Source organism: Gigantopelta aegis, chromosome 6, assembly GCF_016097555.1.
Source record: "Gigantopelta aegis isolate Gae_Host chromosome 6, Gae_host_genome, whole genome shotgun sequence".
NCBI lineage: Eukaryota > Metazoa > Mollusca > Gastropoda > Neomphalida > Peltospiridae > Gigantopelta > Gigantopelta aegis.
In genome coordinates this window covers 62,003,577-62,021,000 of record NC_054704.1, presented here as the reverse complement: position 1 = coordinate 62,021,000, position 17,424 = coordinate 62,003,577, and the positions used below count along the sequence as shown (strand labels likewise).

The 17,424-nt window shown below is 33.9% G+C and overlaps 1 protein-coding gene across 2 annotated transcripts in view; it reads left to right on the top strand.

Annotated features, from left to right (window-relative positions):
* LOC121375367 (glutathione S-transferase C-terminal domain-containing protein-like) overlaps positions 1-17,330 on the top strand; it is a 28,930-nt gene extending 11,600 nt beyond the window's left edge. For both annotated transcript variants that reach the window (XM_041502785.1, XM_041502786.1), the window contains exons 5-14: positions 414-906; positions 4,076-4,302; positions 5,099-5,165; positions 6,210-6,306; positions 6,545-6,660; positions 7,014-7,058; positions 9,351-9,440; positions 11,537-11,743; positions 14,142-14,205; positions 16,008-17,330. In XM_041502785.1, coding sequence (XP_041358719.1) covers positions 414-906; positions 4,076-4,302; positions 5,099-5,165; positions 6,210-6,306; positions 6,545-6,660; positions 7,014-7,058; positions 9,351-9,440; positions 11,537-11,743; positions 14,142-14,205; positions 16,008-16,147 — 1,546 coding nt within the window. In that variant the 3' untranslated portion in view covers positions 16,148-17,330. The remainder of the gene's footprint in view (positions 1-413; positions 907-4,075; positions 4,303-5,098; positions 5,166-6,209; positions 6,307-6,544; positions 6,661-7,013; positions 7,059-9,350; positions 9,441-11,536; positions 11,744-14,141; positions 14,206-16,007) is intronic.
* Positions 17,331-17,424: the final 94 nt, after the last annotated feature.

Genomic DNA, 17,424 nt, shown 5'->3' with positions numbered 1-17,424 from the left:
TTCACAAATTAGTTAATTTTCATTAAGCAGTGGTCAAATTCAATTTTAATTTCTTTGTGACCTAGAGCAGATGTAAATCTACATAGAACTTTGTTCTTTACATTAACACTGGAGAATAGCTCTTCAATCATGGATTTTTACATTTACACTTGTACATTTTTAAGAATATAGCTTCTGGTGTTTAGTAATACATGCATTTTGTAAGAGTTTTGTTTTGAATTTACTGAAAATAGTTTTGTTTTATTTATTAACTGTTTACCTTTTTAACAGATAAAGAAGTTTGTTGATTTAAAAATTTAGTAAATTAAATTGATCTAGTGGAAATCCCAAGTTTGATAAAACATATTGTATGATGCAAACCAGATGTTTTCAGTTTCACATTTAATATGATTTTTTGTTCTTTTTAAATACAGGAAAGCTGATATAAATGAATCGGTGAACATACCACAAGATTTGGCCAGATTAGAAGCTCATATGAAAACATCACCTCTTGTTCACAATGATAACAAACTCAAAAGAAAAATTGTTCAGTTTTTAAAGAAAGATGTGCAAGATCCCAAAGAAAGAGAACATGTTCTGCAATGTTGTCGTAGAGAAAACAATTGTTTGGTGCTGGAAACAGATGAGACTTTTCCCCATGGTATCCGAAGATATGTATGCAAAAAAGTGGAAATATGTGAGGTTGATGTAACAGATGTTGGTTCAAGTAAAATGAAAAGTGTTGATGGTGTAACTGGTACTGGGAATCATGTTTGTGAAGGGAATAAGGGAAGCAACTCTTTTGACTTTGTTTCAGCCATAATGAGATTATCTTTCATGGATGTGGAAATAGTACACTTGTATTCTGAAGGGATTGAGATGACGATTGCTGACCTTATTCTGTTTGTTTATTTTTATCATTTGATGGTAAGACTATATAATGTTAATTGAGTTGGTTACTTACTACCGATGCATGAATGACTAATTCCAGGCCATTTCAACAGTTTTTATAAAAGAGTCACAAGTTACCCCCTTGTAATTACTGATGCCATCTCCTGATAAATTCTTTACATTTCATACCAACAACTGTTCTAGATCAAAGGTCATGAGCTGTATAAATGACAAAAATTAACATGTAAAAAAAAATGGATGGAGGAACCGGTGAAAGTCGACACCTGCACCCATGACAGGTGTGTGTTACAACAACTTGTTCTGAATGTGCACGTTAAAACCCATGACCTGACCTGACCTAATGTCAAAAAAAGCATGCAAACTGTCCTGATGGAAGGAAGTTCTGCTGTGTTTTACAATAATATCTCAATAAGTTTATGTTTGTGTCCACTTTCACAGCCATCACAATTCACATTATGATTGGTGAGTTGTCCTAATTGTCATCTGACTGTAGATGACCTACTGTATGGTTTTATATTTTGACAATGGTAAAAACTAGGTCAGTTGGAATGGTTATAGAATAAGATTCCCTTCTCTCCAATAATTCACTCCCTGCCTGTTATGAGGTCACTTGAGGGTAGGTTTGAGTGGGCATTGCTAAATGACGTAAGATGGCCATTTCTAGTTAGTGGGAATAATAATTGTTTAAAATTATATCTAAAACTACCTGTTTGGTAAATTGTTGTTACAGTGAAACCTCTCAAGACCAGACCCTCTGTAAACCGGAATTCCCTCAAACCCGGCGTTTTACAGTGTTTTCCTAAAAACCAGGACATAACTTGACCTCTCTAAACCAGATCCCTCTGAAACTGGAAATTTGTCTTGGTCTCAGGGGTGTCTGGTTTAGATGGGTTTCACTGTATGTGTTGGTGCTAGGTATGTATCTTTCAAACATATAAACCTTACATTTCATGGTTATACTCTATAAGAGGGTCATATTTTCAAAACTATCTGTTGAAGTACATACATGTATATCCAAACATAGTTGAATTCTGAGGTTGTCACGCAATGATCCCTTGTTGAATTGACTTGGAATGATCCGTATGTCTCGATCATATGTCTTCTCCATGTGGGTAGATGACCAGAATGTAGCTCATGTTGGGTGATAGGATCAATCTCTCTTTAAGTAAACCACATTTCAAGAAGTCCTTAATGTTTGATATATGAAATGTGCTGTTCTGCCCAAGAGAAAATGTATTCTCTATACCAAAATTGGCAAATCTTGTAATGTTGGTCTGAACAAATATTGAGTCTTTTAATTACAGTCAAGTAAATCGTATTCTTAATTGAATGGTTACTATAATTTGATAATGATGATAATAAGACAGAATAATCTGAAACAGACAGATTACTGAATGCTGGACAAATCGGTATTGAAATATTCTGTTTTTACAGAAGGACAGGATGTATCCCAGTGATATAGGGTCATTCCATGTCAAATCACCCAATGGATGTCACCTCACCCTCTCTGATTTTGCTGTTATTGGGGCTAAAAACGATCATATTCCAATTTTTAGAGAAATAGGACCAGCGGTTTCCGAGATATAGCCCACCCAAATTTGGCGATTTTGACCAAAACAGGCATCGCCGCCAATATTCAAATGACCATATTTCAGTAACCAATTGGTCAATCTTGATGAAATAGATATTTCTAGAAAGGTAATTCCACAAGGATTCCAAAAATGCCATTATTTTTGGCATATGAGTAAGGTAAATAGTGGTGACCTGACCTTTACTTTGACCTTGAATTTGGCCATGTGGGACAGGTTACCTTGAAATTAACTCGCCTTGAAAATTTAGCCCAACATGTTGTCTAAACAATATAAAAGAATTGAAGATATAATATTTCTTATTAGCCTGTAAAATAAAGTCAAACTAGGCATACCCGCGCCTAAAGCGCAGTATCTGTTGATTATAGTGCATGTACTACATGTACTATGTACTAACAAGCAGTATGAAGTCCATAACATAGCCAACCTGTTGCTTGTTTTGTTTCACAAGGTTCTTGTCCTTAGTCCAAGTCAATTTCCCAGCTTTGACAGACCTGTGAAATCCCCAATAACCCCAAATACCAACTTTCAGCAAAATCGGAGAGGGTGGGGTGACATTTTTCCATTTTTTTGGGTGATTTGACATGGAATGACCCTATAGAGCTTGGTCTAGGATCAATCACCATCTGTGGGCCAGTGCACCACAACTGGTATATCAAAGGCTGTAGTATGTGCTATCCTGTCTGTGGAAAGGTGCATTTAAAAGATCCATTGCTACTAATGGTAAAATGTAGCAGGTTTCCTCTTTCAGACATATATTAGAATTACCAAATATTTGACATCCAATAGCCGATGATTAATGAATCAATGTGCTCTAGTGGTGTTGTTAAACAAAACAAAACTTTTCTTTTCTTTTTTACATAATTATGGCCATTTTGATCTTACTTTCCAAGTTTTAGGAGAAGTTGAATATCTCTTTTTAATAACCATTTTATAGTTTCAGGGATCAAATTTTAATTTATGAGGGTCATGTCAAATGTTGCCTTCGGTTTAATAATAAAAAATTAGGTCACCAAGGCAAGTTGGAGGGGCACCAAGTCAAACTTTTCCTTCAAAAGGCAATTACTTTCTATCAAGTTTTGTGATAAAAATGGTACCTTTGATTCTAGCCTATTGAGTTTGTTGGATTCAGATGCCTTGTTATTATATTAGCAATGGTAACTTTACTATCTTACATATTATACAAAATTGTATCTGTGGGAAGGGCACAACGGCAAACGAGGCAGGGCACCATGGCAGTAGTAGTAGTTTTTTTTTTATAATAGGTGAACATCATGTGGTTTATTAAAAAAAAATTATAACTCACATTTTCGGTAATACAGTAAAATACCTCTAAACTGGACACCAGGTAAAATGTCTGGTTTAGCGAGGTTAAATTCTGTACTGCTTTTTAAGAAGGGACCATAAAAAATGCCTGGTTTTGAGGGATTTCCGGTTTACAGAGGGTCTGGCTTTGAGAGGTTTCACTGTACCTGGAGTTGACTGATAACAGAATTTGATTGAAATCTCTAGATTAATATTATTTTTATAACCTTAATTATATTTATATATTACAGCCTTATTTGACAATATTTCTGATTTTCGTTTGTTTGTAGGAATCTGTCAATTTTGAGCTGCATGTTCTCAAAGATTACATTCCACGAATCGTCCAGTGGTTTTGTCACATGTGTTCTATAAATCAAATTCAGAAGACCGGTGAAAGCTGTGGTTTCAACATGGATGGCCTAATACAGGGTTTAAATCAAACATCACCATCAGATCAACATTTCCATCTAGTCTTGCCAGATACATCAAACACTGAACATGAAGATGTTGAACTTTGGTAATTTTCACAATGATAAAATTATAGTCTTCTACAATAGTTAGTCAGTTTTAAAGGTTAACTTTATAATAAAGTTGTGAATTTGAACTGTATTGTTTAAATCTATTTACTGTATGTATACTTTAACTTCACAATAATGAGAAAAATGTGTTATACTAATTTTGCAAAATACCAGAGCTAAACGGAAAGGAAAGGAAAGAAATGTTTTATTTAATGAAAACAAGGATGCATTACAGGCCTTTGATAATTAGCTTGATCTTGAAATAAAAAATGTTGGTGCCCATTACTTTTTAATCAAAATTAACAATACTGACAGCTTCTAAATTTGAGTGTTTAAAATGTTATCTTTTGCATTAAATCGGTGTATAGGTAAATAATGATTAAAATCGAGAACATAGCAATAATTTCTTATCTTGTATATGATTAGTTCACATGATTTCTATGTCCAGGGTGAGTATAAAATGGGGAACAGACAACCCACAGTTCTCTAACATCAGTGCATGACTTTTTTTTTCTTTTTTGTGTGTGCGTTACTTGAACAAAAGCAACATTGGAAACCAGGTCTTGAAATTGAGAAGGACCAGGCAGTAATTTCCACTCGACATGCTTTCTGATTATCAACTTAAACAAGCAGCTATTGCTTTCCATCTGAGTTAGTTTTGACAGTATTTCAGATACAGAGAAACCCATCTAACCTGGACCCCCATGGCACCAAATAAAAAGTTTCGTTTTAAAGGGTATCCGGTACTAATATTTAAATGTATGGTACTGTATTTATTAATTTCTTTCTTTACAGCCGAAGAAATAAGAGCAATTTTAAAGCCTACAAGCCGGATGTTGTGCAAGTATTAAACAAAATCAAAGTAATTAAAAATACCAACATTTCTGATTTCATTAGTTCTCTACTGGTCACAACAAACAAAACCAAATTCCCAAATTAGTGAAATCTAAATTCCTGTTCTGAACTTGTTTTTGCAAAGCCTTAAGATATTGAGCTGAAATTTTGTATATAACTTTATCATGTACAGATCAAGTTTGACTCATGGCATTTTACCCCTTCACCCTTGGACTTAGGAAATACAACAAATTATTGGGCGCAGTAGGGGACATGTATTGGTTTAACAGTACTCTCAGAATGCTTGCTTTTTTATTGTCTTTTGTTGACAAAGTGTGATAAGGATATTACTTTTCAGATGGCATCAGTGTTACGTTTTTGCATGTAGCAGCATTTCTTGCAAACTATAAATCCTAGATAAATGAAACTTGGTTTATAGTTGTATGTTTGTCTCAATGCATGCTAAAAATACTTTTGAGTTTAATGTTAAGTTCTAGTGTGTAGCTCTGTTTCTCATGAACTCCTAGATTAATGAAACTTATGGAGATACTACAGATGTTCATCTCAGTGTTTAAGTATTTAAAAAAAATAAGAACTAGATTGACACTGAGCAGTACCATCAACTGATCTTGTTATCAGGTCTTTCCATAAATGTTACAACATTTTATTATCTGACTGAATGATTTAATTTTAATGAGTATGTGTAAAAACTAATTGATGTTTTAGTAACCAATTGCACATTTGATACAATGAAACTCATTTATTAGCTAAACTAAATTAATTAAAGAAATTTCCAGGCCCGTAGCCAATGGGGGGTCGGGCTGTTGGTCGACTCCCCCTACCAGTGACTTTTTTTTCAATATCATCAACAATTCGTGCCCTCCTAAACGACACCCCCCTCGCAAAATCCTGGCTACGAGCCTGATTTCAAGTCATTATAATTGTTCTTTGCATGCTGTCATTGTCTGTGATTACATGTTATAAAATTAATGTAGCCGTGGGTCTGTAAACCAAGACAGCTGAGACAGACATTTTGTTCTGCTCTGTACCGAGATACGTTTTGTTTTCACAGGAGAGTACAATTCATGTTCGGACAGGTCAGCACACCCGTGGACAAAATGTTCAACTTGCATGGGATCAGTTGCCTTCAGGAGTCCATCCAAAAGAAGGTGAGCATGCATGCAGTAACATAAAAAAAACTTTTAAAATACATGTACTGTAAATCATAAAATATTAGCGTTCATAAAATTTCGTAAAATCAAAATGAGTGACATATTAGCAGCATAAATGTTTTTTCTATTTGACCTGAGTATGTTTAAGCTTATAATCTGTAGTGAAGGTATGAAAACTTATTAGTTAATAATAACTCTTGTTTTTAGTTGTTGCTTATTTATGTTTGTTCTGCAGGATCTGTGCCAGAAAAGCGAGTGGAGCGCAAGTGTCTACAGCTGGAAAACCTGATTACTGCTGTCATGGACATTGCTCGTGAAGGAAATATCATTGTTGACTTCTGCAGTGGTGGTGTAAGTTCACTACAAGAGAATAGTGAATGACTGTAAATCTACTACCTATTTCATAATGAAATCATTACATATGGCCAACAATAACCTAAATTGCACATAGAAAGGGTTTCATCTTCTTAATATATACAGAAATATTAGTTTAACAGCATATCAGTATATAGTTTAAACTACAGACAGAGATACTAAGTTAATGTAAAACTAAAAGGACAGCATACTTGATATAAGCATAGCATTTAAATATCAAATAACAATAATATTCAATTCTCTTGGATTATTTTGTAATCTGACCTTTCAATAGCCAGTATATTTATTTTGCACCTAACTTATATTTTGCCTTTTTGTCTTTTTAACAGGGACATCTTGGGATTGCAATAGCCTATCTTCTACCTAGCTGTAAGGTAACACATTGTTTTGAAATTGTTCATGTCATCATAGTAACTATATAATCTTTCTATCTCAATTTCTTATGTATTCTCTTCTTATAATATGGTTCTGAAATAAAGATACTGTTCAGTACATGTTTATTTTATATCAAAGTTAACCTTACATTTGAGACATTAGTCTTTTTAAGATCTTTGTAATTTGATTTATGTAGTACTTAACTGTATGTATCACGTACTCTTGCTTTTCAAGTGAGTGACGTGGGACTAAAAGTAGGATGATAGTTTTGTGTGGAATAAAGTGTTTTTTTCGCCAAAAATAGGCTCAAGTCTCTGAGTTATTAGCAGTAGTGAGAAGTCAAAGTTGCCATAATATTCTGGACCTAATCCAATTTCAAAAATGAAATCACACGACAGACGTCAAAACCCCGACTTGTTTATTGTCATAACTCACTTGCACCTTGTCGCCGTATGTCGGACAGTGTTTTTACTTTGGCTCCAGACTGTATCCTCAGTAATCGAGAGCCCGCCTATTAACGGGAAATTATTTCTGCACACTTGCACTGTAATGTACGATTGATTTGATGAAATAATGTTTTACCTTGTTAAATTTATTACCGCTATCAAAATCAACCAACAAATGTTACTACTCATGCAAGTTTCTGTTATGAAGAGATAATGCATGTCGTAGTCTAATGTTGACATTTTTCAGATACACCCGTAAACTGGGCTATTGTTTTTCAAAGTGATGCCTGTTGCTCCATGTGCTGTGACCAGTGAAGCATTGTTAACTCTCGGCTACATTCATTTCAGTAATGCCAGAAAATACTAATTAATACTTTAATGTTAACATAACGGCATATATTCAACTACTTAATAATATCACGTTTTTAATAAAACATATAACTATATTTAAATTTTATTACCGGAAATAGTATTTTTTATCATCCATTAAAGACTTTTGTAGGCGATATCCCTGGCACTATAATTTGCGATATCTCCTGCGATATTCTCCACAGGAGATATTGCTTCTTATAATCTTGATTGGTCAAATTTTAATCACAAGACAATGTTTTGTTACGTCACTGTGTTTGTTTCAGTGCTAAACCTACCATGAGTCTACTGCTGACATTCAACCCACATTATTGACATTGTTTACAACTGTCGCAAATGAAAAGAATGATAATGGATGATAAAAAGTATACCCTCCTCGTGTCTTGTGATACATGTGTATTATAATTTATCAGCACTCGTTGATAAAAGTATAAAATCATCGGCAAGCCTCGAATTTCATACTTTTATTAACTCGTGCTGATAAATTATGATATCACAAGACACTCGGGGAGTATCCTCTATATATTGAAATATTACTATTAGAACTGAGTGTAAAATTCTGAATTTTTCCGATTGACCGCAGAAACTGGTGAAACGTTACAAAATGTACCCATAAATGTTCACTTCGTCTATTTTTATCAAACTTCTCCTACTTTTTCAATCCTAGATTAGGGCTTGGAGGGTAGTCAAGGACAATTAACCCAGCAGACCCATAGTAGTAATCAAAACTATGCCTCATATGTTAAATAATATAATTGATTCTGTTAGATTCTTCAAACAACTTCCAGCATAGAAGGCATTGAAACAGCTTGGTGGCCATAACATGTCTAAAATCATAATAGAAAAGGTCCACTTTATGATGACCATAACCCACCTAGTCCAGTTCCGTCCAGGCTAGCTGTGGATATGCTCAGTATTGAAGGTTTAAATTATTTTTTATTATTATGCGTTTAGTACAATATTATTTGACGATTTAGTGCTTACAAACCAGTGGTTTTATTGGAACTAAATATGACATCATCAAGATTTGGCAAACACAATGATGTTTGAAGAGTTGACATTTACAAACTCAGTTTCTTTGGGTTTTTTATATCAAATGTTCTATAATACAATTCATTACAGATGATTTAAACTGAATAAATAGAACTTGGGTTTATTAAAAGAATTTGTGAATCTGAATAAAGTAAAAGTTATATCAATACTTAGAGCAGTATTTAAAGTGGTTTACATTGTTTGTATGAATATCAAAAATAAAAGACAATACCAGTTATTATCAAATTTATGTCTCTTATGAAATAATGTTTTATTTGTCACTTACTGAAAATTATTATAAATTTTATAAAAACTGTTACTCATTTATTATCCTCTATTTATAATGTTACAGTGTTATGAACAATGATTAAAACACTGCATTACTGACATACGATTACTGTGAACATGGACCTGCTGTTTTTGTATGCTGGTGTTTGACTGCAGGTTTACATGATTGAGAATAAAGAAGAATCATTGATGAAAGCCAGACAGAGGATGGACCAGCTTAGACTCACCAATGTGGTCTTATTCCAAGTAAGTTCTAGTAACACTGTACTCTGTATAAATATGTGGTCATCTAAAATATTACCCAGTACTTCTTGTTGATACAAAGTATAGTGCTTTCAATATTCATCTCTACATCTTGGGCTGTGTGCATCACGGGCAGATAAGTCCACTATCCGGGAATAGTGCCGATACACGGGATAAATATAGACATTTGGTATGCATGATGGCAGGATAGAGCTACCTGAATAGCATAAACACGAATAATGCTATTCACCAGATAAGTCTAAAAAGAGAATGGCCATGGTTGTGTGTTGCGATATAGAAACAGGCAAATAAATTGAGAAAACTGGATATTTTGTGATTGACTATTTCACCTGCTAGATCCAAAAATGGATTGCTTTTCTCTAATCAGTATTTTGAGCCCTGCTCAGCCATGTTGAATTTCTCTCTCCACATTTTAGATCCCAACTTTGTGTTTCAATGGGTGTTTATTTTAAGAAATTTTCATTTTGTCTCTACTGAACCTGATGTCAAACAATGACATATTCCCCTAGGATATTAGTCTGGTCTGAACATCTCTACAACAAATGGGATGGCTAAAATCTTCAAATTAATCCTCTGCTTTCTGTTCCAGTCACACGACTAAAGCTTCTTTCTTTCTCCTTCACTGTTTCGGTTTGGACATTTGGTTTTTCTTGTTCATGACGATTGCCTGGAGCAGAAAGAAGTTAGCTGTACATGTCAACTTGATCCTTCGGTTCCTTTGGTGTCTCAGGTGGATGTCAGTCAGCACAAGTCTCAGTTGCTACCAACACAAAGTCTTCAGTTCATTGGTGCCCTGCTGTGAACAGACCTGGACCTAGTACAGGTTCCTTCCAACAGATGGGAGAAGATCCAGATAGCGATCACCAGGGTTTTGAATGGCACTATTGGCAAAGTGTGTTGGGACTTCTGACATCAGCTCAAGATATTAGTCTTGGAGGCCGATTGCAGTTATGTTGGATTCAAGTCTTCTTGAACCCTTACATGACATTGGACAACCCCAATTTGATGATCAGTCTTCCACACGACTTTCGGCCCAGTCTTCAGTAGTGGCAGATCAAGTCGAACGTCTTAGGTGGAGTTTCTTTGAGGTTGTTTCAAGCCACTCACCATCTTTATGTTGATTCATCACTGGAAGGAGGCTCAACTGGACGATCAGATAACTTTGGGGCGGTGGTCGTCAGAAACCTGTCTCCACATCATCGTGTTAGAGCTTCTAACGGTCTTCAATGCGGTTCTAAACTGGCATCAGTGGTTGATCAATGCAAGCCTCGTGGTGGCAACAGACTTACATAAACTGTCTTACATAAACTTACATCAACCGTGCAGGCAGGACTCATTTGATGCCATTCTGCTGAACCTAAGAGCAAGACAAATTTTCCTGATCTAAAAATAATCCCGCCAGCGTTATTTATTTTTATGCATACCAAAAAGTGAATAAATTTAAACGTGAATAGCTATCCCCATTTAGTTTTATTTGGTATCCATGTTTAGTTTTATCTGGTATTTGCGTATAGTTTTATCCCCTATCCATGTTTAGTTTTATCCGCTATCTGTGTTTAGTTTTATCTGCTCCTCATGCATACCAGCATGTTCTTATGCCAAATGTATGCTGGTGAATGTGGTGATGTGTGATAATTCACAACTCCTTATCACAAACATAAGAATTTACTTTAAGCTCTCAACAATTTTGGTTGTGTGCAAAATAATTTTTGGAGGTGAATACATAGGCCTACTCAGAAATAAACATTAAAAACAAAATGTGTAAAATTCACTACTTCAAACCAATAAGTTTTATTAAAAAATACCAAACAGTTATGTTCAGTGAGATTATAAATTATTCAATTACATTCATAATAGATTGCAGTTTTGAAAATATTCATTCTGTGATGTTTGCTCAATCTACATGTATATATAGCTGGTCTAGCTAGTCTGAAATATTTCTCCAGTGGTCTCATGAATTTTTTATTTATTTATTTATTTTTTGTAAAATGGATTATACAAGCTATGGTAGTGTTTTTAATTTTGCCTGTTAAAATTATTATCTTGGAGATGTGTTTTCCCTTATTTTATGTTTTTAGTGCAATCTCGAGTACTTCGATGGCCATTTTGACATTGGTGTCAGTCTGCATGCCTGTGGAGTTGCCACAGATATGGTATTGCAACACTGTCTTGACCACAATGCAGCATTCGTCATTTGTCCTTGTTGTTATGGCAGCATGCAGAAGACTCATTTGATTTCCTACCCAAGAAGTGAACTCTTTACTGAAGCAGGAATAACCTACAAGGTAAACAATATAAACAAGTATGTTTCTAAACATGTCTTTCCATTTGGACTTTAGCACCATTAAATAATCCATGCCAGTGTTTAAACCTGCTTTACAACTAGCCTACCATTCATATATAACACAATTATTTCAAGCATTTACAATAACCATTTTTCTCATTTAGACATAACAGTAACTGGCATACTACGTCACTATTTATGTACTTGACTTCATCAGCCATAGATATTTATTTTTAAAGACAGTTGTTTATATGCAACTAAAAATATGTGAAAGTGAACATTGGTGATTGCACTTATTGGTTCTTTCTTCTCAAGATCTGGGCCCCGTTCCATGAAGCGATCTTAGCCCTAAGATCATCGTAACTGCATAGACAATGTATGCGTTTAAGGTGATCTTAGCGCTAAGATCGCTTTGTGAAATGGGGCCCTGGGCTAGAAATAGGCAAGTCACAATGGCCAAGAAACAAGTGTAGGTCATTCATTGATTAAAAATATTCTTGCATTGGTGTTTTGTGTAATACTTGATCAATTTGGATATTGACTTGGTGGTAAATTATACTGTGTCAATAATATGTAGCTTATATTAGTTATTATATGAAATACCAGTATGTATAGAAATTTGTGAAATTAATGCAATCAAGATTTTAATGCGAAAAATTTCCGATGTATCTGTTTTCGCCAACCGGCCTTGGTGGTGTCCATAAGCCATCAGACACTAAAGCTGCTAGGTACAGGGTTCGCAGCCCGGTACCGACTCCCACCCAGAGCGAGTTTTAACAACACAATGAGTAGGTGTAAGACAACTACAACCTTGTCTCTCTCACTAATCTCTAACAACTAACCCACTGTCCTGGACAGACTGCCCAGATAGCTGAGGTGTGTGCCCAGAATAGCATGCTTGAACCTTAATTGGATATAAGTACAAAAATTAGTTGAAACGAATGTTTTCACCAGGAAAGGCGAGTGATTACTCACGCTGCCCTCCACACTCACCTGGATAGTTTTAGGAGAGTGGCAAATTTATTGCCTTACAACATTTATATGTATTTTATTTAAAACATCATCTCCTAGCCTTCCTTTTGCTTCATGTGAATACAAAAAATTTGAAACATGCCATTTAAAAAAAAAATTGAGTTGCTTTCACAGAATTTACTTTAGTTTTAGCTTACCTCAGTTAAACATTTGTTGTTTTGACAGTCAAACCAGTGGAAGCTAGCTACAAGTCTCTGAGCCTTATCTTCCTAATTCATGCAGGTCTATCACATGTGTGTAGTGACCTGTGTTTAATGCCATTACTAGGTCACTGAGACCTAAATTTTAGTTTACTGCACATAGAAGATATTTCTTTCAGCACCATATCTTCTATACTAAGTAATGAAGTACTATCAAACCTTGCAAGTACAACTTGGGATGGCAGTGTGTAGTATACAATTACTAGGTCAGCACGACCTACTTTTTATGATATATAATAACATCATATGTCTGAACTAAGACGATTTACTTTCTCAGAGATTAATACAACTTGTTCCCATTCTAATAAAGAACAGTAACTTCATTAATCAGACAGTACTTTCTCCAACTGGGTACAGTAGTTGACCCAAAACAAACTGTCAATCCATACTATTGGACAGATTTCACATAATTATTATAATTCATTAATACAGTAATGCATTTATGTTTTGCTACTAAAATTTCATTTATTTTTTTAACAAACTTTGTATGAAACTGGGTCACACCTCTTGCCAACTTCACAACAATGCTGTGTACTTTTGTGTGAAAATTGATATGTGGTCAGTGTTATTTATTCAAAGATTGGCATGGATTTGATAAAAAAATATCAGTGATGTCATTCTTGTGGGTTTTTTTTTTTTTACAGTTATACCGGTACTTCCAATAACATTGTGTACAATGATGAAATAAAACTTCATACTAACAGAAGCAGGTTATAAAATGAAAGTAAAAGTGTGTTTTGTTTAACAACACCATTAAAGCACATTGATTTATTAATCATCGACTATTGCAGATCAAACACTTGGTAACTTTACATATAGTCTTAGAGAGGAAACCCGCTACATTTTTTCATTAGTAGCAAGGGATCTTTTATATGCACCATCCCAGACAAGATAGCACATACCACAGCCTTTGATTTACTAGTCATGGTACACTGACTGGAACGATGAAACTAAAAGGTCAGATATAAAAACCACACCTTTATACATATATATATGTATATATTATATAAATGGCCCATTCAGATTTTGTTTAAAGTAAACAAAACGTAGTGAATTAAATTCACACATGTAAGTAACTACATAAATGGGTTCAGTGGCTCATAGTATGAAAGCTGAACTCTAATTAGATTCTTTAATTGTGCTATTAATGTCCGTTTTGTTTTGCAGGAGTTCCTAACACTGGGCCATGCAGCAGATCAAACAGAGTTTAAAATGAAGTTGGAGGACCAAGGTATAGTGATGAGTTATAATGGAAGTTTGCTAAGTTTGTTACAGTTTGTTTAAAATGAAGTTGGAGGACCAAGGTATAGTGATGAGTTATAATGGAAGTTTGCTAAGTTTGCTACAGTTTGTTTAAAATGAAGTTGGAGGACCAAGGTATAGTGATGAGTTATAATGGAAGTTTGCTAAGTTTGCTACAGTTTGTTTAAAATGAAGTTGGAGGACCAAGGTATAGTGATGAGTTATAATGGAAGTTTGCTACAGTTTGTTTAAAATGAAGTTGGAGGACCAAGGTATAGTGATGAGTTATAATGGAAGTTTGCTAAGTTTGCTACAGTTTGTTTAAAATGAAGTTGGAGGACCAAGGTATAGTGATGAGTTATAATGGAAGTTTGCTACAGTTTGTTTAAAATGAAGTTGGAGGACCAAGGTATAGTGATGAGTTATAATGGAAGTTTGCTACAGTTTGTTTAAAATGAAGTTGGAGGACCAAGGTATAGTGATGAGTTATAATGGAAGTTTGCTAAGTTTGCTACAGTTTGTTTAAAATGAAGTTGGAGGACCAAGGTATAGTGATGAGTTATAATGGAAGTTTGCTACAGTTTGTTTAAAATGAAGTTGGAGGACCAAGGTATAGTGATGAGTTATAATGGAAGTTTGCTACAGTTTGTTTAAAATGAAGTTGGAGGACCAAGGTATAGTGATGAGTTATAATGGAAGTTTGCTAAGTTTGCTACAGTTTGTTTAAAATGAAGTTGGAGGACCAAGGTATAGTGATGAGTTATAATGGAAGTTTGCTACAGTTTGTTTAAAATGAAGTTGGAGGACCAAGGTATAGTGATGAGTTATAATGGAAGTTTGCTAAGTTTGCTACAGTTTGTTTAAAATGAAGTTGGAGGACCAAGGTATAGTGATGAGTTATAATGGAAGTTTGCTAAGTTTGCTACAGTTTGTTTAAAAAGAAGTTGGAGGATCAAGGTATAGTGATGAGTTATAATGGAAGTTTGCTACAGTTTGTTTTTAAGCTATATAGCATTGTCAATTTGGGTTTTTTAATCCCAGTCTTCTATGTTAAAGAAAACATTTTTTTTTTTTTTAATTATTAGATATTTCCATAAAAAACCCCGATTGGAACTCTTTATGAAAGTTGCTGACCTTTAATGAGTAGGACAATAGTTGGTCCATGACACACGTTCACAGGAAAACCCATCACTCAGTACATGTGCCACTAAATAACCACAGGGGGTAAATGCTGTGTGAATGTGTGTGTGTGTGTGTGTGTGTGTGTGTGTGTGTGTGTGAGTGTGTGCATGTGTGTACTAGTATGTTTTCAATATAAGTATAGAACAGAAGATATAAATATAAAAAGGACAAATAATTAAGAAATAAATATAAAATATGAAATGTAGCTTTTCAGACAGAAATATTCAGTCAAATAAAAATAAAAGTTATAAGGTTTAATATAATTACTGACTTTAATTAATTTAATAAACAAACAAATTATTAATATTATACATGACTATATAAATGATGTCATAAGTTCAATGCACAAACGAAAAATGGGCATGCAAAACTATAGTTATGCGAGCGATGAACGAACAAAACTATAGTTATGCGAGCGATGAACGAACAAAACTATAGTTATGCGAGCGATGAATGAACAAAACTATCACTCTTGCAATTTTCAGAGGCTGTGCTTAGTAATGACAAAGAGTTGTGAATGGAATAAAAACTGGATTTGTTTTTGTCGTACATACAATTAGGACTGTGAATGTGATTAAACTGTAATTTATGAGACTATTTATATTTCAGGACGATATTGCAGCAATTTAGTCGACACAGACCGGGCAGAGCTTGCCAGAGAGAAAGGCTATCATGTGACACTGTGTTCTCTTTATCCTCTGTCGTGCACTCCAAAAAATAATCTGTTGATTGGGACACTTAAAATATAATCCATGTGCAATATTCCACGAACTATGCAGTACCAAGTTTTGAAAAAAACACCATTAACTAGTTCTAGTTGAGTTTGTAGTACCGGTACAAGAGACAAAAGAAGAGGAAAACATATTTTCATGAACCTAACCTCCCCTCCTGACATCTCTACTCCACTACACTACAATCAACAGGTTAAGTATTCATTAAAAAAACCACTAAAAAAATTGTCTTCATTTTCTTTAGTTGAATGTTGAAATGTTGTGTTGTGACGGGATCTTAAATATTTTGAACAATGTTTACAATTTTCTTTTATTACAAAATTGTTTAACCCTTTTTACAGTACCAATTCTTTCCTAAATGATGGATTGATTTCTTTTAATTGAGAGTGAAGAATTTAAGTTGATAACTTTGTAAAGAGAAATCTTGTCTCTTAATAATCATGTCTTAAAGACATACTGTCACAGATTTAAGGACCTTATTTCTCCAAAAGTATATAATAAATGAAAATCACATCAATGTTTGGAAACCAAATTTGGCTATTGAATCACCGTAACTAAACTCTGATGGAGTGAAATCCATGTCAATCCTATTGACAATATTAATTTTTAAATTATGGACCATTGCCATAATTAAATAATTTTTTTACAAAATATCATTAATAAGTGGAGTATGATGGTTAATTAGATTGTTGAATAAAGTACATTTTGGGACAAATCAAATACATATTTTTCATGTAATACTTTGTTAGGCCATTTAATAGGTCAGTGGTCTGTGACAATATGCCTTTAATAACAACTTAAACAAACCTGTAGTCTGTCAAAAAAGAAGCAACTAATGAATTCAGAAGAAGACCTTTAATTTGAAAGTGTATACTATATGTCCAAAGCCAGCAATTGGTGGAATATTGGAAAGTATTTTATAATTCCAACGATCTTGCTTACAATACATTTTAAATATACATACAATTACTACTTTATGCAATTGTTATTTTGTGTTTAAAATTCCCATTTGTATGAAAACATATTTAAAACCACTGAGACTACAAGCAATCACAAAAGGAAAGTAATGTAAATTACTTTTAGAGTTTACAAGATACATATTAATGTGTACTGTACATGTATGTTATGTAATTTTTATATTTTGTATAATCAAATTTATTTTGTAAAATTTTTAGTAGAAGAAATAAACCATATCATTAAGCATAGTACTAAGTAGTTTGTCCTAATTTCAAATAATTAAATGAATTATATTAGTGCATGCAATAGTATAGAATAGAGGGATTCTAGATTATGGT